General features: G+C 40.3%; 1 protein-coding gene across 5 annotated transcripts in view; it reads left to right on the top strand.

The window, feature by feature from the left end:
• Positions 1–25,239, top strand: part of LOC119479140 (zinc finger protein 385B-like) — a 75,377-nt gene extending 50,138 nt beyond the window's left edge. For 4 of the 5 annotated variants that reach the window (XM_037754413.1, XM_037754415.1, XM_037754414.1 and 1 more), the window contains 7 exons: positions 13,905–14,059; positions 15,775–15,885; positions 19,742–19,925; positions 21,787–22,155; positions 22,239–22,441; positions 22,623–22,721; positions 23,876–25,239. In XM_037754413.1, coding sequence (XP_037610341.1) covers positions 13,905–14,059; positions 15,775–15,885; positions 19,742–19,925; positions 21,787–22,155; positions 22,239–22,441; positions 22,623–22,721; positions 23,876–24,106 — 1,352 coding nt within the window. In that variant the 3' untranslated portion in view covers positions 24,107–25,239. The remainder of the gene's footprint in view (positions 1–13,904; positions 14,060–15,774; positions 15,886–19,741; positions 19,926–21,786; positions 22,156–22,238; positions 22,442–22,622; positions 22,722–23,875) is intronic. The other variant, XM_037754416.1, reaches the window with a different exon arrangement.
• Positions 25,240–26,425: the final 1,186 nt, after the last annotated feature.

Below are 26,425 nucleotides of genomic sequence, written 5' to 3'. Positions count from 1 at the left end.
ACATTGCATTGATTTACAGTCCCTGAATGCTACTACTCCTGTCCAAACCACATGCCATATCATGAACCCTAACCCTAACCTTAATCTATTCCTAATAAAAAAAAAACAAGTTTTAGTCTTAACTTTAATGTTAACCCTTTATGAGGACCTGAGTTTTGTCCCTATCCCTTATGTGATTAGCCACCGCAGCGTGACGTCGGGTTGTGTTTCTCTATTTTTCTGCCGCAGGCCGCTGCAGGTTTTTTGCAGGTCCAAATGCACCACCCCCATTCAAAATGAATGGGAGGACTTGCATTTTTGCCACACGTCAAATCTGGTGTGAATGCAGCCTAACCCCAACATTAATCTAAATCTAATTCTATATAAAAAAAACTCTCTCGCTCTAATTTTAATGTTAACTTTTGCGTGGACTTGAAATTTGTCCCCACATCAGAGGAGAGTCCCTGCAGTGTGACTTCAGTCACTACTTTTTATAGGGTCGAGTTGATAATGTACAGGAGACATCATTTTGATTGGCATGATTAGTAGGACTCTTTACATTTCTAATTGCTGCATTCACACCGGACCAGGCGTTGCAGTGATTCGCCGCAGGGATGTGTGGCGGTTAGGTGTCACTTTAATGGACCATTAACTGCACGACAATTAACCTTTTCTTTTTTTTCTTCCCTCATGGCTGGTTTGTACAGCTCAGGATCGCCGGTTACGTGATTGGCCACCACAGCGTGACGTCGGGTTGCATTTCTTTACTTATCCGCCACAGGTTGCTCTTTTTTTGGCACCCCCATTCAAAATGAATGGGAGGACTTGCGTTTTCGCCGCACTGCCGAATCTGGGGTGAATGCAGCCTAACCCCAACTAATCCTAATAAAAAAAACTATTTTTAGCCGTAATTTTAATGTTAAATGTAACCTTTGTGGGGACCTGAGTTTTGTTCCCACATCAGAGGAGAGTCCCTGCAGTGTGACATAAGTGACATTATTTTTTATATAGGGTCAAGTTCATAACATACAAAAGACGTGATTTTGATTGGCATGATTAGTAGGACTCTTTACATTTATAATTAATTTCAGTAAAATTTAATTCATCGTTAGATGGAGTTTATCTTGAGAAAATGTCTGCTTCATTTTCTGATTAGGATCTGTACAGTTAAAATGATGTGGGGCGCACTCACACTTGAATGATCCTGTATATGAGCTGTTTTACGAGACTCTGTAAAAATCATTTTTCATAGTGGCATAATTGAGTTTTAAAACATAAAAATATGAAGATTTATGCTGTAATTTTCTCTTCAAAATAATTTCAAATGTCTAGTGGTACAAGTAGAAGCTCAAAGTGACTCACATCATGCATCAAAATGAGGGCAAACTTTTTCCAAATGTGCCCTGGGAATGGAGCTGCATGCCAAGGCCAACTACATTAAGTCATTTTAATGGTTTAGGCACATGCCATGGATTTTTATTATTATTTTTTGGATATGCCTAGAGCTCATGTGGCCTGGAGATATCTGGTAACCAGGACTGTGACAGGGTGGTCTCAGGGGTCTGTGGAGGCCACGTGGGACTGTCTGTTGGGCACATAGTGAGGACACTGAAGGGTTCTTTCAATACTTTACAGACTACATGTCTTCTATGATTCAAGTGAAATCAGATTTCTTTATTTTTCCAATTAATAACCCCTGAATTAAAAAGCACATTAAATCCCTACTAGACAACGGGGTTCTTTAAGATCTGGGAGAACAGAACAGTATGATGGAGATGCACAGCAGATGCGTAGAGACAGTTTTCTGTTGACTATCTGGAAAATACTGCAGAAGAATTACAACTAGGCAAATTGTTTTTCCATCAGATTTGCCTCTGGGACCCCAGGCCTGCTATTTAATTGAATATTCAGAGTTTGGTTGTGGTGGCAGTACCAACAGCAGCAATTAGAAAGATTTGCGACATGACATAATAACACAGGAACACCTGTTAACTAGCTGCTGTATAGTTCAGCAGCTCATCAACCAAATTGATGGTTATGTGAACAAACCCCTTAAGTTGTGTTCAGACAGAAAGCAAAGCAAATTTTTCACTTTTTAAATTTTTCAGTACATGCAACAGACTTGTTATCATACTCATTGTGCCATGTGCTCTATTCTTTGTGGTGTTGTGCCGCGTACAATAAGTGTTGGTATGAATAAACTAGTAAAAAAAACAAAAAACATGAGCCTGCACAACATATAGTTAGAAACATGGGAGGATAAACTGAGCTCTAAATAATCATCACCAACCTCTCAAGGTGCAAGATGGGGTGTTTATTGTTTCATTTTGGTTCTGTTATTAATTTTTTCCAACACAAACCCTACAGTCTGACATTGTAATAGTGTATGTGGAGGGATCATTATTCCCCAGTTTCAGTTCGGAGGAGGATAATTCCAGATTGTCCTGAAATTTGGTATGAATATTCCCTTTGCTCCGACAATTATTTTAGTGACATCCTGACCTTTTGTCTAGAACCACAATTTGCTTGCTGTGAATATTTATGGTCCATCGAGGATGAATGTTTTGATGACCTTTTTTCTTCTAGTGTCACCATCAGGCCTAATAGCCACAATCTAACGGGCAGATTGACATGAGATTTACTGAGCACATTAAAGCTCCAGGAAGAATCTGTACCTTTTTTTAGACCGTTAAAGAGTCCTACTGTATCACATTTCTGTTTGGTTTTCATGTACTTACCTGGAAAAGTCTAGTGTCCTATGTGTCAAATGAAGAAAGGATATCCAGCTCAACAACAAAACCAAACAGTCAGTCTAACTGGGATACAGCGCTCTGTGGCAAAATGACAATTTGTTGTGTTGAAGCAGTTTTTTTTCTGTGTCTCCACCAGTGGGGGATGGACTCTCGACCACACTGACTCTGATACTCCGTCCATGTCCTTCAAACAGGAGGTGTTAGCCTGTGGCTCTGACTCTGTCTGAACCCCGCTGTCTAAATAACTATTTCTAACTTTTGACATGCAGTATTTCTGCCTCCTGCTGGCTAGCCTACCGCACATGAACGGCTGCTGACTGAGGACATTTTCTCTTTTCTTGTGAATTAATCTCTCTTCGCAGCGGTGACAAACGATTGAGGTCAGTTGTTACAGAAACGCTTTAAATGGCTCAAATGTTGCACATGCTTCAATTTAAGATACACACGAGCACGCGCACACACACACACACACTCAAACTACACACTCTGTCAGCAAAATGCATTCACGTTTTGGTATTTGCTAAAATGCTGACTTGATTGAAAATATTGTGCTTCCAAATCCGGCGACGTGCCTTGAAAATCAAGCAGAAAATGCAAAACCTGCTGAAATATGCAGCTGCCAGGAGACATGACATTGCCCAAAATATGTTGACTACAAATTCAAGCACTCTCTATTAAGATTCATGCAATACATTGTCAAGATGTGTGCATGATTAATTTAGCTGCAGTGAAGTATGACGGGTGTTTTAGCCAACATGACGCTATTAGTAGGATCAAATGTTTCCCTGCTAACACTTCATGGAGTGAACAGGGTTGTCACATATCTAAGTGTCAATAAGAAAAGTTGTTTCACTGAATGTCAGTCAATGAAATACAGTATGTTGGTTATTAAAAAGGTTTTAACCCTGTTAAAGGGGTCTTAAATATGCACTTGATGGCTATAACAAGCTAAAAGACTGAGGCTTAAGCTAACAGGTCCTAGGCAAAAAATCTGCTTACATATTTTTTTCAAAAAGTATGTTTTAACGCCCGATTCAACTGTTATCAGCTCATTAAATGTGCGTTATCAGTCATTGCCACATAGATGTGGGTCAGTAGGGGCCTGCTACACCTACTACGTTGTAAAACTGAATGAAACGTTAAGTTTTGAACACAAACAAAACAGCTTCTTTAGGTTTAGGCAACAAAACCAATTAGTTAAATTTAAGGCAAAAGATCGTGTTTTGGCTTAAAATAACTAGGCCTATGTTTGAAAAGTGAAAGTTTGATGCTGTTTATACTACAATGCCTGACTTCCACTTTTGCTCCTGTCATAATAACTTCGGTCACAAGAGGTTGCTGTCCCCTTCTTTTATTCCTTCCTTCGGTGATCGCCCATGTGAATCAATGATAAAACCTACTAGTGGGTGTAGCAGGCCCCTTCTGACACACATCTATGAGGCTTATAAGCACTGATAACTCCCATTTAAAGACCTGATAACAGTCTAACCAGCTGGATTTAAAGTACCAGTGTGTAGCATTTAGGTTTATTGGCAGAAATTGAATATAATAAATATGTTTTCTTTAGTGTGTTATCACCTGAAAATAAGAATAAGAGCGGAGCGGGTCCTCTTCACGGGGTCCACTATGTTGCACTGCCATGTTTCTACAGTAGCCCAGAACGGATAAACTAAACACTGGCTCTAGATAGGGCCATTTATGTTTTTGTGTTGGTCACTGTAGTTTTCCTTGGCACCCGGGAGAAGTTTCAGTTGGTTGCAATCTGCAACCTAACCGCTACATGCTGCCAAATCCTACACACTGCACCTTTAATTTTTAGGATAGCATCCAAGACTGGTTTTCACACATCGGGGAAATACTAATGTTGCACATTGGATGTGCAATTGTGAACAGGGCTTTTTTTTTTAAAACATAACCTGTGACCCCTAAAACTAAAATAGTTAGTTAATGATAAGCTAACACACCGCCTTGGAAGTACCACTAGGTAGCAAGCTAGTTAGCCTGATATGCTAAGGATTGCAGCTCACGTTAGAGCAGATACAGTTGACATGGTTTAATCCATTCCTTACAGTATTGCTTGTGTGTTTTTGTTTTTGGAAGGGCTAAAAAAACACAATTCTCTAAACTTTTTAAATGCTGAATATCACTCCTACTACATCTGCTGATGCTAGCTTGTGTTCTTTAATGTATCCCTGATAAACATCTTTGGAGATGCACCAGTAAGCAGAGATCCTGTGATTCTCAGCTCTGAAGCCAAGCAGCTAATGTATGGTTCTTCAAAGTCACTCCAGCAGGCAGACAGCCAGAGAGGAGCATCCAGACAGAAAGCTGCTAATTACTAAGTTCATGGGGCGGATAAAGCTGCGACAGACTTTAAATATCAATAAGTATGTGCAGCACATCTGCTGACTGCCGTTCAGCAGGTCTGATTAGACTCGGGCTTATCTCAATTCAAGCAGATGGTGGCAGTTTATTTTAAGTGAGCTTGATAAAGACGTGCAGAACGTTATGGAAGGGCAGAGGGTCGGTAAAGGAAACAAAACACAACAAACACTCCTCTATCTGAGCTGCACTGATAGTGCATTCATGCTCATTTCCCGGCAGATCAACGTTATCTCCTGCTGTTTGTTTATCCTTTATAGCCACTGAATCAAAGTACATCATGTGCATTCAATTTGAATTTGGTGGTTACCTGTTTTCTTCTCGACATAGGCCGAAACGAGATACGTGAATGGAAGATCACAGTGAGAGTAACTCCTGCTTTACCAGAACATACCAAGAATATTACTTTCCTAATGTACCAGACAGGGCAGTTATTGAATATAATTTGGTGCCAGTCTTTCTGTCTGTCTTTCTGTATGTCCTCCACATATCTTGAGAACCGCTCATCCGATCGACTTCAGACTTGGCGAGTGTATTGCTCAGGACCCAAGGGAGTGCAGTGTTGAATGTGGTACAGTTTGGCCAGATGGTGGCGCTATAACAGTGAAATTTAGGTTTTGGCCTTTAACTTTTTAACCATAAAACTAAGAAAATTACAAGCAACACTTCTGGGGGCCAAGCAATCAGTCCGTTCCGGACAGGCACGAGCTCCAAATGGGCACTGCACTAGTTTGATTAAATATGATGCCTTGTGGAAACTCTGCGGAAATAATATAAATAAAAAGTCCCAGAAAGCCGACAGCCTCCTGTTAAGCTAAAGAGATATGCATCGCATTATCTGATCTGCTGTTTGGTGCCAGCAGTGTGGATGAAAAGTCTGTGGAAACATGATGAATTTTGACTTGATTTTTGGTTTAATTCTCCCATGTGCACATTAAACGCTGCTGTAGCTTGTGTCCTTTGCAGAGTAATACCCTGTGATTTTTCTTTGACCAGAGGACACCAGTCCTGGATTTCACCTTGAACAAATTCAATACAAGTTTATGGACCCTGGGGTGAAAATGGGCCCACAGTGCTCCAGTTGAAAGTAGGACAGATTACCGCGGGGAGCCTGATCTGGGCTGGATGGTGCCCCGCAGGTAGAAATTCTCACGGAGCTGCCGGCTGCGCCAGCTGCGTCTGTGCGAGTTTAAATAGACGGTGACAGCCAGCGGGAGAATTTGCCTGTTGGCCGCCAGTCGTGGCCTAAATGTACTTTGTCACAATAAAGATGATTTATTTAAAGACCACACAGTGCAAGGCGGGGGCAGCATTTTAAGCCATCATGGAAATTAGGCCTTCACTTCCACCGCTTTGTTTCCAGTGGATGGAGCTAAGCGGAGCTGTCATTGGCAGCTTTAATGGATGCTAATTCATCCTCCAGAGCTCATCATAAATGCCTAGCTCCCTGCCTGTTGTGTAAGCAATGAATGGCATCATCATTACTGCAGAAGCGCAGTGCACTAACCACTTCTGTTTTATGACTCAGAAAAGCTGTGCGCTTCATGCTATTATGAAGTGGAAAACATACCATTCAATTTTCATCATTTGACAATGTGTTTTGCAGGCTTACCAGCGAAACCCTGTCAGAAGAGGCAACACTTTTAGCATTTCAATTCCACGTTCCTCAGGGCTTAATCCTGCCTATTTGATTAAACCGTTTGTTATGACTGAGTGCTATTCTGCAAATAGAAAGATTACTGTTAGTTAAAGATACAGCGAGTGGGATTTTCTGATCTGCACCTCCAGAATACACTGTGCAGCAGTTAATATTATGTGTCAAAGCAGCTCAGTTATATCAATGAAAAACATTTTTTTTTTAATATAGTCATCATAACAGTCATGTAATTCTTTAATATTCTTAAATGAATGGAAATATTAATTATGTTAAATATGTTTATTAAAGTGTGTATTCTGATGCTGTGATTGTAATATAATATACATAATATATACTAAATATCAGCGGTATAACATAATATTCCAAGTGCCCAAAATTCTCATCATGTCTTATATAATATACTGTACGTTTTTATGAGGTGTTAACCAGAGTTGTAAAATGTAACGTCTTGTAATTAGAAGCTCCTCAGTCAGTGCTAATGTCAACCAGTTTAACACAGATTGTTAAAATGACACATTAGGGTCAAATTTAGATTCATGATGTGTCGATGTCCTGATGTCAACACCAGATATTATATGAACACATTACCAGATTTGTGGTTTCCAAAAGGGAGGAAATACAAACCTCCCAAAACACCGATTATATTTGTCCTGATGTGGATTCACTTTTAACTCGACATGAGCCTGGACCACTGGAGCGTTTCATGAGGTGCAAACCTTGCAAAAATCAAATAAACAGTATTTTTATTAAAATATTAAAAAGTTAGTTTTGTTAAATAACTCTTTTCAGTGATATTACAACTATATCTGTTGACTGTAGATTCTGAAACCGAGGAAATCTAGTTCTAAAATGAAACGAGATTAAGCAGTGGCATCGCCTATTTCTCGCTTAAAATGTTTTCAGAAGTAGATTTTGGTGGATTGTTTAGACGCAATAACAGATCAGTTTACAAGCAGGCTGCCATGTTGTTACCTGTTTGAAACGGCAATAAAAACCAGGGACCAATAACGTGCATTCATCGATAGGGTACATCACCACTTGAACGGACAGTTGAGTGGAGCAGCGCGTCCCCTAGCGTCCTCGCCGAACCTGGTGGACATGTACTGCTGCATTTAACATTATAGACATGACCACTGACTATTTGTATAACAATTAAGCCACAAATTCACAGATTGACCGTACACGGTCCAGTCATCTTTAAACAATACCCAACCCTAATTGTTACATACATGTGTCTCATTTAGAGGGGAAAACAAATAAAATGAATATGAGTCTTGACTCGATTGAAGCCTGAGGGGATGGAGTATAGAGCTCAAAAAGTCCCAACCTGTGGGGTCGAGTCAGTCTGAATCAGAGCCCTTATATATTTATATCGCCTACAATAATGTTGAAAAATGACCTGCATTTTCCTCCAGTTTTCCATCTGCATTTCGTCTTGCTGTAGATTAAGCTTACACCAGAATGTCTCTGGTCTCTGTCACTAAATCAGTCTCCAGAGGTGCAAAATTCATTTAACCTATTTTAAGTATTTTTGATGCTTTTCCACATTAAATTCAGTGAAAAGAAGACACCACCCTAATTCAGCTGTTAATGTCACAAAGCATTAACAGCAAAGAGAGGAAGCTCATCAGGGGATGTTGGTAGGCGTCAGAAATGAGAGCGTGCCTCCACACCGCCATGTTGGTTCACACTGAAGACTGGCTCAGACAGATGATCCCGGAAAAATGCATTCACCATGAAAGGAACCGAAGCAGCCTTTCCTCTGATGCTTTCGCTCTGATTCGCCGCTATGAAAGCTTCTCATCCCCCCCATTTTTTTCCAGCCTCCATGAAAAGATGCCATTTCCTTCCCTCTGTGATTGCTGTGATGTTGAGTCACCCAGAGACTAATCCTGGAAATAATAGAGATTAAGCTTTTCCCCCAGTTTTTTTTTCAAGGTGCTATAATTTCTCCAGCTCATAATCTTTTATCCCTTCTCAATACGGGAAGGTTGGCTGCTGTGACCTACACTCCCCAGCCTCCATGAAGAAGCTATCTTCCTGCATAGAAAGATTAGCGAGCAGGAACCGGCTCCTTTTTAAAATGTGGAATTACTTTTATTGTAGAAAGAAAGAAAAGGAAAATCAAAAGTGACACGATCCCCGCTCAGTTGACTGTTTGCTAAATCCCTACCAAGGGCAAAAGTGTAATGAATTAAACAGTGTGTTTGTCTGCTCTTACCTGCAGTCGTTAGCACGTCCGACTAACAAACTCACCTATAGTTTAGTTTAGTAACATTAGCAGATCAGTGCTGCCCTTTATTGGACTTTGGGATGTTTACACTCCAGCAACTCCTGCCAACGTTACCCGAGATAGTGCTACGTACAATCTTTTTATGCAGTAATTGAATCATTAAATTCATTTTTAAAACACAGAGTCCACCAAAACAGCAAAGCAAAGCGGAGGTCAAGGGGTAGCTTACCAGACAGACGACACTGTAGAAACACACAGAATAGAGGATTAGTTGCATAGTTAACCTTACAGAATACAATGGTGTCATAAATGTTTTTTTTTTTTAAATGGTTATGTTGTTTTTCTGTTTATTTTTTTCCCCCTTCTATGTGAGGTTACTTTCCATCTTAAATGTTTAACTAAATCCTTCTGCTCAACCTTTTTATTTTAGGTTATGGGTATAGTAATTGAGTTCATGAGTTCGAGTTCATGAAGTTCTGAAGTGACTATTTATAAAAACTAATCAAGGCCTTAACACATTCCCATTGGATGAAACTTGATTGGATGAAACTTATATAACCTCTCCAGCTTTAGTCCATCTTGTCAAAGTCTCTGTAATGAAGCTTTTGTGACAGTTTCTGCAAACGAGATGGGTATAAGTTGAAAGGGACCGTCCCGTCAGAACCGAGTTCCTCTTGTCGCCTGATTTTTGTACAAATTCTCACAGATGATGCCAGTTTCTAGTTTGTTCTGTGCGAAAACGCAGTTAATTAAGTGCCTCGGCCTGCTTTGTTTTGTGAATATATGCGTGGGGAGATTAATGAGATCAATTTCAGATTTGTGTAGGAGTGGGAATCAATGTCCCCAAAAGTCATACAGACTGGCAGATTAAGCACATCGGCCTAGCGGAGGGATAAAAAGTCTCTCATCTGCCCGCGGTTGTCTCTCTCTGCTTCTCTTTCACTTTCTCTCAACTCTGTCATTCGCCCCCGATTCACTGTAACGCAATTCAATACACTTTGCTGGCATCAGTGGTACATGAACGGTCCTGGTGGAGCATTTAAATGAAATTGGAATTCATCAGAAACAAAATCAAATCAGTAAGCACGTTACCTCTGTGTGTTATGTGTGTTTTCCCACAGAGATCAGTGGTGCACATTACACACGCAGGATCAAATAAACAGTAATAATCAGCTTTGATCATTTCAAATTCTAATCCAGAGAGTACACGGTATGCTTGAGTGCCTATAAATCACTGAATAAACAGAGTAAACTGTGCTAAAGCAAGACAAGAAGACAAGATAACAAGTGATATAATGTATATTTGATAAAGATTAAGATGGAGTTACTGTTAGCATTGGCTTTCCCCCATTTTTAGGATGTTTTTCAGTGATGTTATTCTAACGGATGTCTTGTTTTTTTACTCCAAAGATACAGATTATTGAGTCAAAAATTCTTCACACGTTAATCATTTCTCACACCTCTGTCTTGGACTTTCAAACCTACCTTTTCTCTTTTGGTATCCAGGACTTGTTTGTCCTTTCTCTTGTATTTTGACTGAGGTGATTCAGGCTGTATTTTTGGTCACATCCATTTCAATTTCTATTCATGGCTTTGACTCAGATAGAAATTCACTTGTCTTTATGTTTGCTATTCGTAGTTCCAGACAGGCAGTTTCAGTTTGTTGAGATTGTGACAAAACACTGGTCTGAGGTTGTTGTGCTGGAGTTATTTGGTTGGTCAGTCTGTTGACCAGCTGAGGGAATGAAGTCTTTTAGTGGTTCGTCTTTTTTAATGATTCGCTTCCCAGAATGTAAAAATTTTGTAAAGACAGTTGGTCGGTTGGTCCACCACCAGACTGAAATATCTCAACAACTATTGGATGGATTGTCATGAAAGTTTGTACAGACCTTCCAGATGAATCCTATTGAATCTGGTGATCACCGGACGTTTCCTGTAGCGCCGCTGTGAGGTTAATGTCTCAACAACTATTGGGTGGATTTCTATAAAATTCTGACATTTGTGTCCTCCTCGGGATGAATTGTAATAACTTTGGTGATTCCTTTACTTTCCATCCAGCACCATCATTAGGTGAACATTTTGATTTGACCAGGACGGCAAACTTTATTACTCCTTTAATCTTGACAAAGGCAGCGCAGACCAGATTCACTCATCTGTTCTTACCTTTCACAATAAAAGCCCTGCACATTTAATATTCACAGGCGAGTATTTTGCAATTTTGTGCCGTTTATTCGTCACACCCCTGGTGTGTAAAGGCCTTTAGTCTTGTGTAATATTCCAAAATACATTGTCATATTACACTTCCATATAAGGTGTCTGTTTGGATTACTTTGAATCAGATTTACAACAAATTCTGGCAGGCTTTCGCTCTATTGACTGCCAGAAAAAAAGCACCCTGAGGCATTTGTCGCTGCAGGCGATGATAAAACAAGACGTGCAGTGGTGTTACATCCACTGCTGCTGCTCTATTAGTTTTTGCCCAACACCGACTCACCTGCCTGGAACAACTCTACCTATTTGATCTCTCTAAACCTCATTTCATATGACTCGTAAAATCATGTGCCTATTAAGTATTCCCTCTGCAATACTGTTCATAACATTTCTTTTGAGCATGTTTTGGATCTGCAAATGCTGTTTATATTTTCCCTTCCCCTTCCTCTGTTATGCCTCTCTGCTCTGCTCAGGCTTTAAGAACCATTTTGTATATGGGGCCAGATTAGTAAAATCATGCTAATGCTCAAGGACTTTCAGACCTGCCTCATCCCCAGAGATAAAACCTGAAATCCAGAGGTGAAAGAAGCAGAAAATTGGGAAAAAATGCTTTCTTGTTGTGCTTTTCAGTATATTATTAGACTCAAACTTTAAGACTGTATTCACTCTTTGCCGTATTTAGAGAAAACACAATACATTTTATTATAATCTGTGTTTTAGTGCTATATGTCGCTTCACGTATCTCCTCACATACCGTTCCTAAATAGTTAGTGAGTCATCTGTCTTCATCCTCCAGTCGTCATCTGGTATGTTCATACTTCTGGCTTCAACAGTCAATTTCATTAAATTTTTCTATGCAGAAGTGTCCTCCTACCAGCCAATGCTCCCTTCAGCTGTCTCATCAAACTCCTCTTGACATTTTCCGTCCCGCTAAAGCCAAACCTCCTCTCCACCCCCCAGTAACCACAGATCTGAAATCCATACCAAGTCAAGCTTTCAAATGGAAGAAAAACACTCAGTATTGTATTGTGTAGGAAAAAAAGACAGCTACCTGCAATATGTCTGATTTTTCATTCCATATTTTGTTCCTTTTTTTTTTTACCTCTAGATAGTTTGATCAAAAATGTGTTTCCTAAAACATTAATGAGGAGTTTCAGCAGTAAAATTAAAAAAAAAAAATACTTCAATCAACTTTGAGTAAACTTTACTTTTTGTAGAAAATTGGCTATGTAACCAACAGGTTTTGAAGTCGAGTCCTTATAATTTAGTCATTCAAGAAACACCCATCCTGCATGCACAAACAACATGAGGGCAGAAAATTCATCCCTATTTTCTAGAAGTTATCATTCATCATGTCAGTCATATAAGACAAGAAAGAAAGAAATATATGGAACAATAGTGCAACAATTAGTGGTAATATTTTGTCCAAGGAGTGCAAGTCTAGCAGATACTTGCAGCGTTGTGGAGGACAGCGATGCGGCTTCTTGTACACGCCAAGTGTGAAGTAGATCGGATAAACGGTTCTTGAGATCTGTGAAGGACACACAGACAGAGATTCCCAGCTTTATAGTTAGCTACACAGTTATATACAGGTCTGTGAAAAGTAATAGGAATGTACAAGTATGTAGTATACATGAATGTATGTACAGGTATTAAGTTAAACACTCACAGTTATGGCTATCATTTTTAATTGCTAGTGGAAAGAACGTCAAGAATCCCAAGCACAAGCTTCTAGTTTCATTCCTTTATACCTGAATCTCTACCAAAAACACTCATGTTTGCTTTATTATTACCACTTCTATTACTAAATATCTAATAGATATCTAAAGGAACCGCCCTTGAAAAAGTCAATCCTCACCTATTGTATGTTAATTCATAATCAATATTCAATTAAAACAAACAAACAGAACATTCAAAACTGAATCCAGATCCATTGCTTACTTTTATTCATTTAAACACATGACCTTTTAACACATGACCTTTTAACTTCACAACCTCATGACTATTCAGCATGCAGGCATTACAATAATCACCAAGCTTATGTAAGACACTGTGCATTTCAATGTGAGCGCTCTAATGTTTACTTTGGGTCTAGACAAAGGTCAGTGCCGCGCTGCTCTTTAAAGCATGAGCAGTCTGAAAGCATTTAGGCCAACCAGAATTAAGCGTGATGAGATGGGAGGTCATGTGAAATGAGATTTCAAATCGAAATGTGATGGTGAAGTTGCTCAAAACAAACACTTTATAGGTAAAGTATATGTATGCAAGAAGACTATTAGGCCTTGAAACCTCCTTGCAATTCTTTTCTCTTTAAGTTGACTGACCAATATGCAGAGTCTGAGGAAGAACAAAACCACACAATTACACACTCTAGTGCTGCGTTTAAAGACCAGAGACATTTGTCAAGATAAACTATGGACTTGTAAAGCAGGAAAAGGCCACACAACGCCTCTCATCATTTATCCCCTGCTATTACTGAAGTCGTTAAAGCTTTACTGAGTGAATCATTCACTGTGGGAATGGGTCTTGATCTCTACACTCTGTCTTTATCCATCTGAGCGTACAAGGATGTGCAGCTTTGGTGGTGAAGTGTTTGTCTCTCCACATTATGCGTTTTAAGATGGAGAATCTCAACAGGAAGAAGCAGTAAAACAGTTGTCATAATGGTGTGTGATCCTCCTTGCTGTAGGTGCCCTCTCCCAGAGCCAGGTCCACCCTCTCCTGGGCTCCCTGCCTATGCCAGGTCGACCCCTCCAGCCACGGACTCATGCCCAGCTGGAGCACTTCCTGCCGCTCAGGGTCAACAGCTCCTCGCCGCTCAGCCTCTTCCCCAATTTCAACACGGTAAGATACCGTATCCCATTTTCTCGTAAACACACGAGGGCACTCAAAAAGGGATTCCAGCCCCAAACACAACCTTCATTTTCCCCTCCAAACACAAGGAAAGATGGAAGATTATTTCAGTAACATCAAACTAAACTCCCCCCCCCCCCCCCCCTTTGTTCCCCTTGTTTCCTGTCATCTTTTTATTGTTAAAAAAAACACTAATAAAAATGAAAAATGTCACATCCGTTGGATTTTCCCAGAAAAAACATCCTGCATTCGTCACATTAAAAGCAGTCTACAGGCTGATAGAGGAAACCCAGAAAGTCACGGAAGGTCTCATTTTTTAGGTTAGGTGACAACCTGTTCACACATTGGCAATAAATACGTGTAAAAACTTACATACAGTCCCTTTAAGAAAAGAATATATTAACAGAAAGCTGTTAAGCAGAACTAATAAACTATAAAGCATGTCTTACTTAAACTTTATTTAACTTGAAATGTGCACTTAGTAGCCATTTTTATATAGGAAACTATTAATAGATTAATAAATATAACTTAGCTCCAATCTGTGGTAAAAAATAAAATTGAGACATCCCTAATATAACACTTCTCTCACACACACAGATGCATGTTTGGTCTGGCTCTAAATGATGAAGCGGCAGACTTTCATAGTCTACATTTAGCTTTAACCCTTAATGAGACAATTCAGAGGAATGCACTTAATGTAAATTGTAGCATGTGGGAGGCTGTGAAAAGATTCCCAGCGAGTCTAACACCTGATGCTAAAAATATGACTCAACTAACAGCTGCACTGCCGAGATTACAAATATGAACAGGAGACGTTATCAAAAAGGGTTATGTAAAAAGTGTGAGTTCAGGACTGTAGTTTCCTCATCTTTTATTCTGAAAAATAAACACCGCTTGCCTTCAGTCTTTCACTGTAAATGTCTGATTCTTCAAAACATTATTAGCATGATGTGGCATCGATTTTTGACTTATGTCGACTAGATGTTGAAGTCAAACTAATCTCCCTTCACCAAAGAAATCCATGTTTAATATCACACCAGGCAATATTTTATTAAATCACAGGATGACTGTGTTATTATATTATATAATACATTATATTCTTTAAAGGCACAGTGTGGATTTTAGTGGCATCTACTGGTGTGGTCGCAGATTGCAACCAACTGAGTACCCCTCCACTCTCTCCTCCCTTTCCCAGACTGCGGTAACGTGAGCCGCCGAGTGCAAAACCATGGTAATGCCGTTCGCCTCGCTCAGAGGCCATCCTTACCATAATAACACTACTTTAGGAGCAACGGAAGTTAGACGGCGGCTGGCGGTACCAGGGTTTTGCACTCTGCGGCTCACGTTACCGCAATACGATAACGTTTCCTGTCCATGACAGAGTTAGCATGCATCTTTAGCCGTGATGTCTAGCTCTGCTTTTCCTGGCAATGTGTTAAACCCAAAGTGTTTCCATACTTTGCTGTATGTGTAGTGTTTACCACTTTGGATTTAATATGTGAGGGTTCAAGTCGTATCCACGCAGACCCTCCGCTATTTTGTACGTCCTCGTTGCGGCCAGCTGCGGTTTGTTTTGGTGACGGATACGGAACGGATATGACGTCACGTTACTCTGAGTACAACAATGAAAGCAGTAATTTCCTTCTACCTACTTCTAGCAGGACTAACATGTTCATGTGTGTGCATGTTTGTGTTTCACCTGGTAGATGGACCCGGTGCAGAAGGCGGTGATCAACCACACTTTTGGCGTGGCTCCGGTGCCCAAGAAGAAACCCATCATCTCCTGTAACATCTGCCACCTGCGCTTTAACTCCACTGTGAGTCAGACACACTTTCAGTGTTTTTCCTCTGATATCACACAGGAAAAAAGTTTGGGTTTCTTCTCCTGAGCTTTCTTTGAGCTTTCATCTGGTAAACTGAATGGAATAAAAACTCAAAGTAAGGTCTGGATTTCTTTTGAATTCACCGCAGGAAGGTGGAAAAATACCTTTGACCACTCAGCTCTTTTCTGCCAGTCTGTTTAGTTAAATCACATCAACCTGTGATGCATTTTTATATGATAAAGTGGAGTGTTGAATCAACATTATCTCACTTATCTCACCGTGTGACCCTCTGGATGTTTATACTTTAAAACACGACTTATTGTCTCATGAACAGGAACATTTTTTTAATTATGTTTGCCGCCAAGCATCCACATATTTGTAACATGTTTAATATTTTTTATGTATCCAATTGGTCTAAAAATAATCTTGAACTAAGCTATTTTTCTTATCAGTCCAATCAGTATATTTCCACAGCTTCCATTATTTTTAATCGTCCAATGGGTTCTTAAAAGGAAACCAGTCAGCTTGTTTCCTCCTTATCACACCTCCCTATTCATATTCATTTGGCTCTCATTCCTATGGACTTCGTTTATACATATTTGCATTTATATTGTGAGGAGGAACCTGGTGGAATGACAATGACTCTTCTTTGTATGAACTGTGAAACTTGAAGAAAGCAGGACGCTGGTGCAAGCCCATTATACCACCATTACTTCCTCATCTGTCTCTTTGTCTCTCTGCTCTGAATCTCTGAACCTCTGGACACACAGTGATGCTATTAGGAGTCTGTTTTCTAGCTAACAGGCTCTCTCCTCCTCCCCTCTGTGTCACCTGCAGCTGAGCTGAGAGCGCTGGTTGACCCAGGAGTTGGATGCCAGGTTACAGGCAGGTACCAGGTCCCAATAGGGGGCTCCACTGAGCGGCTGGAATCTGCACACGACAAAGAAAATTGACTAAAGGAATAGTTCAGAATATTTCAAGTCTTTTCATATTTTTGTACTCACTGCTTGTGTAGTAAACCGTTTCATTTTCACAGTCATTCATATTTTATTTTTTTTTTAATATATTGGACATACAGCTTCAGGTTGCCATTCAAAGTTCAACCAAAGCTAATGTGATTTCTGACATGATTTAACAGTAGTCTATGAAGCTGAATTTGAGTGGTTGTTTGAAACATTAACCATGTTTTCATTGCTATGATAAAGACATATGGCCATAAATCATTATCACCAAAGTCATTAGGATTAAATTTTTGGGAACCATGAATGTCTGTAAGAAAATCCATGACAATTTATAGCTGTTAAGATAGTTTAGACCAAAGTGGTGGAGCGACAGACCGGCACCGTTGGCGAGGCTAATAAAAACAAGTTTGTGAAATGCAAAATTTCATCCCAGATAAATAGAGAGAGATGGTATCCAAAGTTTAATATTTCAATTCAATATCAATTATTCAGTAATAGTTAAAATTCACAATTTTGTATTAGATTAGATTTAATTCATTTGTTTTTAATTTTCTTATTTGTTTACTTTTTATTTATTGACTCAGCCAAACAAAACATGCGATTCGTTCTCCAAAATACAAAATAACTCCATCACACCAATGACCAGCTCAAAGTGCATTTCACAACACAATCATGAATCCAAAAGCAATATGTTTAAATAAAATAAAGAAAAAATAAAATAATAATGAATAAATTAAAATAAGTAAATAATATTAATAAATACAAATAATAATAAATAAACAAAATATCAATAATAAAATTAGATTCAACTTTATTTTCAATTACCGAGACAACGAAATGCAGTTTACCATCTAAACAGTAGTGCGAAAAGTAGTAAAGTGCAGAGTAATGTACATACTGTATGTATAGTGGTAATATATAGAATAAACCTTAAGGCGTAAGATATAAACAATATGAACATGTGCAGCAGTTGCAGTAGGTAAAATATATGTTGCAGTTAATGGCAATACTAAGATATTATCTACAGTATTTAGTTGCTCATAAAATGAAGCTAGTTACAGTCGAGATCTTTATTGCATTGAATGTGGACTAAAAGATGGAAAGCTGGATCTGTTTGTTCAGTATGAAGACAAAGATGGATGGCTGTGAAAATGATAACTACTGTTTATATTACACAACCGGCGGTGTGCATAAAAAAGGAACAGACTTGAAGATTTTCATATTATTCCTTTACGGCTGCTAAACTCACTGAGAAAAAAAGCATGAACGATTCAAGCCTGAAGGATCACACGTGATATTTGAATGTGTCTGCCCTTTATGTGGTGGAACGATGTTGCTCACTGTGTATGAAGCGTTTGGGCGTCAAGTGGTGTGACAAAATGCATAAAGCAGCTTGAATCAAGATCAGCGGGAGGCCAAGCAGTCCTGACCGTCTCCTTCTGGCGTCTTTAACGGAGGATCTTTGCCGTCCTGGGACACATGTTATTCTCTCTTTAAGTTACTATGGTTGAACATAGTGAACTCATACTACACTGGCATGCCAGACAGTATGTTCGTATGCAGATGGGATGCAGATTCATCCCTCTGACTCAGCTGTAAATCACGCTGAATGATTAGTGTGCACTGACATTCAACGTAGCCAAAGGGGTCGTTCACCCTTTGCTCAGCCCTGTGTCCCTCCGCCACACACTTTGACCCACCGCGGTATCCTTTCTGTTTGTGTAGCAGCCCGAGCTTTATGCAAAGTGTTGATGGGGAGACTCGTACCCCCACCGCTCTGTGCACACTAAAAGGATCACCTCTGCACACTGAGCTCCGAGGCTGTACTGTGATAATTTGAGCAACGACAAATTATCTAACAGCCTCGTGTGAAGCTGGATACTTGAAGTTGTGTTACACTGTTCCAAACTCAGACTCTCTGTTGATTATGGAGTGAACTTGTGTCTTTCATACATACAGAAAGGCATTAGTGTTGCAAAGAATGTGTGCTCTTAAAGGATGAGGCTGGGTATGTTTTATTTTTTTCTTATTGTTAACAAATCCCATGAAAAAAAACAAAACCAACAATGCCTGATTCCGTCCAACTTCCCTTCCTACATCACTTGGACTCGATTCAGACTCAAGTCACAAAATTTGATGACTTTGTCATTTGTCTTGAAAATGGCTCAGTCATCGTAGAAAATGTTATTGCATATTACAGCATTGTAGAAAGTGAGAAACAAAACAATCAACAAAATGCTTTACTATTTTGTTTCCTAAAACTAAATAGAGCATATATAAGATTTATAGATTTGCTGTGTTGTATGGAGATATTAATGTCTGTATGGATCACCAGATAAATGTGTTCTGCTTCAGTTGTTTTGTTTCACTGTTGTTGGTGCACCTCTAGTTGCTGGATCTTGCTTTATCTAGAGCCATCCAGAGCCATTTTGGGATCCCAAATTTGCATGCATCTGTTGTCGCACTGCCACAAATGTGTTTTCTCTCACAGAGGAAGACACAAGGGTCATTTTGTGTTGCAGAATAACGGACACGGGCCATTTCTTGTCACAATGAATCAGTGGAAAGATGAGCTCAGAGGATGGTCATGAGATGCCATGAGTCCAACTGATGCTCATTTGTGCACAACCGTGACGACGATGATGATCAAAATGGCGATGTGACTCTTCCTCCCGGTCAAATGCTCACACATCACATAATTTTTCCCTCATGGAAGCATGTGAAGCCAAAGAGACGGAACAGATGGAAATATTACAGTTTACTGACTTCATGCTGTCCTTCATTAATCTAATCATGTCAGTGATTCTGTTCATATACTGTACACTGACTTTCTGCTCTGCTTGTTCTGCTCATGTGTGTGTGTGTGTGTGGTTGTGTGTCGTGTTTAGACCCAGGCGGAGGCCCACTACAAAGGTCACAAACATGCTCGCAAGCTGAAGGCCTTGGAGAACCAGAGGAGCCGGCAGAAGAACGGACACAGCCCAGCCACGACAGGGAAAGACAGAGAGCGAGAGAGGGGGGTGATGGGAGGAGGAGCGGTGCCCACAGACTCACATTCGAAAGACATAACAGGTATAAATCTTTCTTTTTTTAAAGGCGCCCCTCTCTCCATCCTCTGAGTAATTAGTGGTAATTGGGGAGACATAAGCACTAAGGCTTGGGTAGCTGCCACTCAGCCGGCTAATTACCAGCTATTACCTGTCCTGCTATCATTGGCTCTGTCAGATAGGTAATTACTCCCATCAAGCAAAGATGAGAAGCCTTAAAGAGATGCTATCCTGAGAGGGGTGTAGTGGTGTTACTCACTTTGAGTTTGATTTTAGTTGTAAATCAACACAACTCCCACTTACAGTTCCTTGTTATGAAATGCGTTGTCGCTTTGCTAATGGATGTGTCAAAGGGTGTAGAAGATTATGTAAAACGGCCACAGATGTATGAGGCGTGTGTACATACATGTTTTCTTGTCAAAATCAGACTAAACGGCGGTAGATTAAAAGCGTGGAGAGGTCAAGACGGGAAGACCAGAATTTAACGGTGGTATACTGTATGTGGTGTGATGAGGTTGATCCAACTTTGCAAATTGAAGCGCTGTAGTTCCTTAACAAACAAAACACTATTTTTATTATCACAGTTTTGTACTCCAGAGTTATTTTCTCATAAATTTACTACTTTATAATCTCGTAAATTTGTGAGCTTTTACTTGTAACTTAATCTCAGAGTTTTACCCCGTACCCCGGCTCCATAATGGATTTTTTAGAGGGAAATAAGCAGACCTCTAGTCTACGAGGAATTCATCACTGGCTTTAAAAGATAAAGTAGGAATGCAACTACTACTGACTACTGGCTAACTTTTGATTAATCAAAAAGTGCAACAAAGCAGATGAGGCCTTTCGGGGCCAGGTGTGGGCATTTGGGTGAAAATCAGGTCTTTGAAGTTACACTGAGAATAAACGTGTGAGGACCAGGTCCCCTTGGGTCTGAAGTATAAACCGAAGGACGCCCAATTTATATTGCACTTTATCCAAACCTTTTAGTGCATGGCGCACTGCACAAAAATGAAGACGTGCTAGAATATGCCCTCACTGTCCTTGTGCACTTGTCGCTATAATTGTGTCAAAAAACACTATAAACCCGCCATGTGTAACTTTCTATTGTTGGTGTAAACTGTACTTTAGCTTGTTAAAATCCCCCCAGAACTGCACTTCAGTTCACAGACAAAATACCAAGGGCATGAATGTCCTTATTGGTAGCTACAGCCCTTGATCCTCTCCATATTCTTAATGTTATAGCTGTTGTTGCCACTTTGCTGTCTTTTTACTCACTCCGCTTCTCATTCTGCCCGACTAAAGAAATGTCACCATCTTCTTTTCTGTCCTCTGTCTAGCTTTCCTTTTAATTATTGATCCTCCCATTTTCTTCCAGCACCTATCAATTTCCTTCAAACCACACAATGATAAGCTTGTCACACTCGGCGGTTGCCATGGTTTTTGATTGATGGTGACGGAGGGCGCTGCAGCAGAGGGAGCAAACAGTTGACAGAGAGACGGAGGAAGAGTGATTGAGGTGGCAGGAAAAAAACAGGGAAAAGATACGAAAATTAAAGAGAGATGATGGAGCAGAAAAGTAAACAGGCGAGGATAAGAAAAAAGTATAATAACAAGGTTATATAAAAGGAATAGAACAAAGAAGTAAATGACACATTGGCTGCACAAAAACACTGATAAAACAGGAAGGAAACAAAGGATCACGCTAGACAAGAAGATATATTAATGTAGAATTCATGTATTGTTGTGGTATTACCTATGAGTGATGCTGCTTTAACAAACGTTTACTCTTATCCAATAAAATACCAAAACAAATATAATATTGTAATACCAAGTGTACAGTAAATGGGCTCATATTGCGACTTCTATGTTTATCCATCTGTCCACAGGCCCAAGTACTTCTTCTCAACCTGCACTGCAGCAACCAGAAGACGTCCAGGAAAGCTCGCTGGCACCCACTCCGTCCTCACAGCATTCATCCACAGACTCGTCTTCGCTCCGCTCTCCTCAACTCTCCCCACAAACCTCCCCTCAGCTTCCTGATCTACCTTCAGACAGTCCGCCTGCAGAAGGGTGCAGCCTGGCCGCCGGTTCAGCCCCACACTCTGACCCTCAGGGCAGCTCCACGGGAGGTGAGGAAGAGGAGGTGGTGAAGGGGGAAGAGGCTAAGGAGGCCAAGAGCGACAAAAAAACTCTTAACTGTCCTACGTGCAAAGTGACGGTTAACTCCAGCTCTCAGCTGGAGGCTCACTGTAGTGGTATGTTCAACAATACTACTGATATCATTTAGTTAATGCTCACGACATGACATTCAGTCCTCCTCTTTGTTTGGCTGATTCAGGCTCGAAGCACAAACAGATGCTTGATGGGCCCAACAGCAGCCAGTCACAACGCAGGGTCAAGATGACATCATCGCCCAGGCCGAACAGCCGGATGAAGCAGCGAATGGGCAGCAAGAGCAGAGCGGTTGTGGGTGCATCCAGCCAGCCCTTCCACTGTGAAATGTGCCAGGTGTCCGTCAACTCAGAGACACAGCTGAAGCAGGTATGTGGGTTCCTCCTGATACATTAAATGTGGCTAATTTTACTAAACCACTGACCACTGTATAAAAACCTAAACATGTGGAATACCATTGTGTTCTAGGAAACTACCAGTTTGTTGTCTCTTTGGTTTGTTAGCCAGCGCTGTCCTGACTGAATCACTTAATATTCCTGTCCCCTTTTAGCACATGAGCAGCAGGAGACACAAAGAGCGTTTGGCTGGGAAGCCTGTCAAGGCGAAGTTCACACCCTATAATAAACTACAGCCCAGTGCTATCTTAGCGGTGAGAATTTGTCACACACACACGCACACACATTTGAAAGAACATATACAATACATACTTAATAGATGCATATAATAAGCTCTGCCTGGCACCTGTTCAACATATTTGCAAGTGGACAAATAATGTAAACATGTAAAATATTGCTAAGGGCCTCTATTTGTTATGTGAACGCCATCATTTTGGTCCAGACTGACATTCACGGTTCTTAGATGTTGAATCATTGACCTTGAGTAGTTAAGGTTAGGCAGTGACCTTGAATAGTTATGATTAGGCAGTGACCTTGAATAGTTAAGGTTCGGCATTGATCTCGAATGGTTAAGGTTAGGATAGGTCGTCCGGTAGCGAGTCTGGCGAGAGTTTTTGCACGTTTTTGCAAGTTTTCACAATTTTTGGGTTACCTTCTAGACACAACCAATTATTTTATTACGCCATCAGGTCAAAATTTGTATTTGTCTTTGTCTACTTTGGTATGTGTTTAGTGCTAATTAGCAAATGTTAGCATGCTAACATGCTAAACTAAGATGTTGAACATGGTAAACATTACGCCTGCTAAACATCAGCATGTAAGCATTGTCTTTGTAAGCACGTTAGCATGCTGATTTCATCATTTAGCTCAAAGCACCACTGCGTCTAAGTACAGCTTCACAGAGCTGCTAACATGGCTTTATTGTACGTGTCCACAGGGGCGTTTTTGGCTGCGAGGGATCGCCTCGATTCCCAGCATTGGACGCTTGATTAGCTGCCACTAGGCACAAAGCTCCTGATTGGACGCTCTCCCCCCGTGGGCTTTCAAACTGGAACCAACACGGCGGCTCGTTCGGAAACTTTTTTCTCTTATATTATGAAAATAGTTCTTATTATTTCTTATTTCTCGCATAAAATGTTTTCAGAAACACATATTGATGATCTATTTTCATAATATAAGAGAGAAAAGTTTCTAAACTAGCCGCCATGCTGGTTCCGGTTTGAAAGCTGGTGGCAGCAGCCCACGAGGGAGAGCTTTAGTCCCATCAGGTGCCTTGTGCGTAGCACCTAGTGGCAGCTCATTAAGTGTAGCTGGTAAGCGAGGCGATCCCTCGCGACCAAAAACGCCCCCGTGGACACGTACCGTTAGTGTTGTTTAGACTGAATATGTGTCTTGTCTTTGGCTTCAGACTAAACTGGCCCTGCAGAAGCACTTCGCTAAGGCCCTGCCGGCAGGGTTCCTGACCAGCCAGCTCAATCCAGCTGCCTTGTGCGCCATGGCGTCTGGACCCTTGGCGCTACGGCTGCCTCAGTGTCCCACAGCCATCATCCACCATCCCCTGATCAGCCCCACACTCTTCAGGCCTGCCCCAGGACCTCTGAGGGCCACACACGCACCTATTATCTTCTCTCCTTACTAGCAATGAGCCACGCTAGCCTGGAGGACCGACGTAACCGAGCCAGACTAGCAAAAGAAGTAGAGCTTGGTCGGCGAGGACAAAGCACGGGATCCCCTGAGGGACACCAGGACACTATGCAGCGACCGCGAGAGCAGCATAGCAGCACAATCCCCCGGTGTGGATTGAGATTTCAGCGCTGACTGACCAGTGTCTCCTCCCTTTAAAAAATGGAAGGACCATTGCTCAGCTGTTTCCCCTCAACAAACGTTTGAGTGCATGTTCCCCGGGGTCTGGACCCCCTCTGGAAGCCATAATGACAAGCATCTCTTAGTTTTATTTATAAGACAATAATAGACTAAATACACTATAGTGTGTAAATGTTAGTGTTTGTTGCCAAAATTCTTTCAATTTCAGAGCTTTCTAGTTGTACTCTGTGAGACCAAGTACAACACTTCATTCCTGCTTTAGTCTTCATAACCAAAATCAAGAAAATCTCCCATAAAAGTGTCTATTTCCACATAACCAATGAAGACAAAGGAGATCCATAACTTTGGATTGCTGAGGATATTGCATCTCAACAAATGTATATCTTTACAATCTCATCTTTATAATTTATTTTCGATGAATACATACATTCATTTTATCTCTGCATCTGTGTTTATCTCTTTCTCTCTCTGTGTTATGAGGTGACAATCAACCACCACCCTGATATGATGCCAAGAATACTCACCATATGGACACAGACCACATCTAATGCATACAATGAGATGGTTCCCTTCAAAGTTAGACAATTTTAAATGTGTGCGGATAAATACGGTCCAATTTAGCAACAGCTTGATGCTGTTTGTGCAATATGGAGAAACAGACTGATGTGTTCCCCGAAATTGAAATGATTTATCCACAATATGTCGTCGATGTCTTTATTAAACCTGCTATTTTTTTGCTGTATTAAAGAAGAACGTTCTTTCACTTTAGAAACCCCCCTCCCACCTGATTCTGCTGAATCATCCCAAGCAATATGTATTTTTGAAGTGTCACCTGGTGAAATTAATGACTAGTGTAACTGTGCATCAATTGCAATAATGTAAATGATTATGTGCTAAAAATGTCTATACTGTATTCTATATGAACTTATAAATAGTACTGTTTTTTTACACAGTTGTGGTAGTTTCTTTCTTCATCTACATATGAGTCATTTTACCATTGATTATAGATTTACAGTAAATATAGGCTTACTTCATGTATGAATGTAGCTTTAGATAGGGCTGTCAAAGTGAATGCGATATTAACGCTCAAATTCATTTTAATGCTACTAATTTCTTTAACGCATTAACGCAACTTGCGATTTTTAGTTGCAGTGGGCTCAGTTTTAAAGCTAGAATGAAGATACTGGTATCATGTGAAACTATAAAACCTAATGAATCCATTGGTATCAATCATGTCATACTAGCTAGAGAAGAAGGAGGCAAAATAACGCTCCAAACTTGCGCTACATTTTGGAGAGGAAAAACTGGCATGGCCATTTTCAAAGGAGTCCCTTGACCTCTGACCTCAAGATATGTGAATGAAAATGGGTTTTATGGGTACCCACGAGTCTCCTCTTTACAGACATGCCCACTTTATGATAATCGCATGCAGTTTGGGGGCAAGTCATAGTCAAGTCAGCACACTGACACACTGACAGCTGTTGTTGCCTGTTGGGCTGCAGTTTGCCATGTTATGATTTGAGCATATTATTTTATGCTAAATACAGTACCTGTGAGGGTTTCTGGACACTATTTGTCAATGTTTTGTGTCGTTAATTGATTTCCAATAATAACTGTATACATTCATTTGCATAAACCAAGCATATTTACCCACTCCCATGCTGATAAGAGTATTAAATACTTGACAAATCTCCCTTTAAGGTACATTTTGAACGGATAAAAAATGTGCAATTAATTTTTGATTAATCATGATTAACTATGGACAATCATGCGATTAATCACGATTAAATATTTTAATCAATTGACAGCTCCAGTTATGAACAAGAACACTTAAAGGTCTTTGGCACACGCTCGGTAATAACTTGTATCATCAGTATGATACTGTTCATATTTCAGATCACTCAAAAGTCAGTGAATATCGTTAGGAAAAGAAGAAAAAAAACATTTATTTTGGAAAAAAATATGAATCATGAGTTGTGGTGAGTCACTGAACTCCTGAGGATTTGAGAAGGGAAAATACACAAAACACAGTGATCACTGCTGATGTACAGTATCCCCATCACCGTGTATACTCCATACTTTATGATACTCTAGAGCCCTCTAGTGGTATTTTACAAACAAGAGCAAGATAGGA

This window comes from Sebastes umbrosus, chromosome 20 (assembly GCF_015220745.1).
Source record: "Sebastes umbrosus isolate fSebUmb1 chromosome 20, fSebUmb1.pri, whole genome shotgun sequence".
Lineage (NCBI taxonomy): Eukaryota > Metazoa > Chordata > Actinopteri > Perciformes > Sebastidae > Sebastes > Sebastes umbrosus.
Note: the sequence above shows the minus strand (reverse complement) of the source record. Positions and strands in the feature narration are given on the sequence as shown.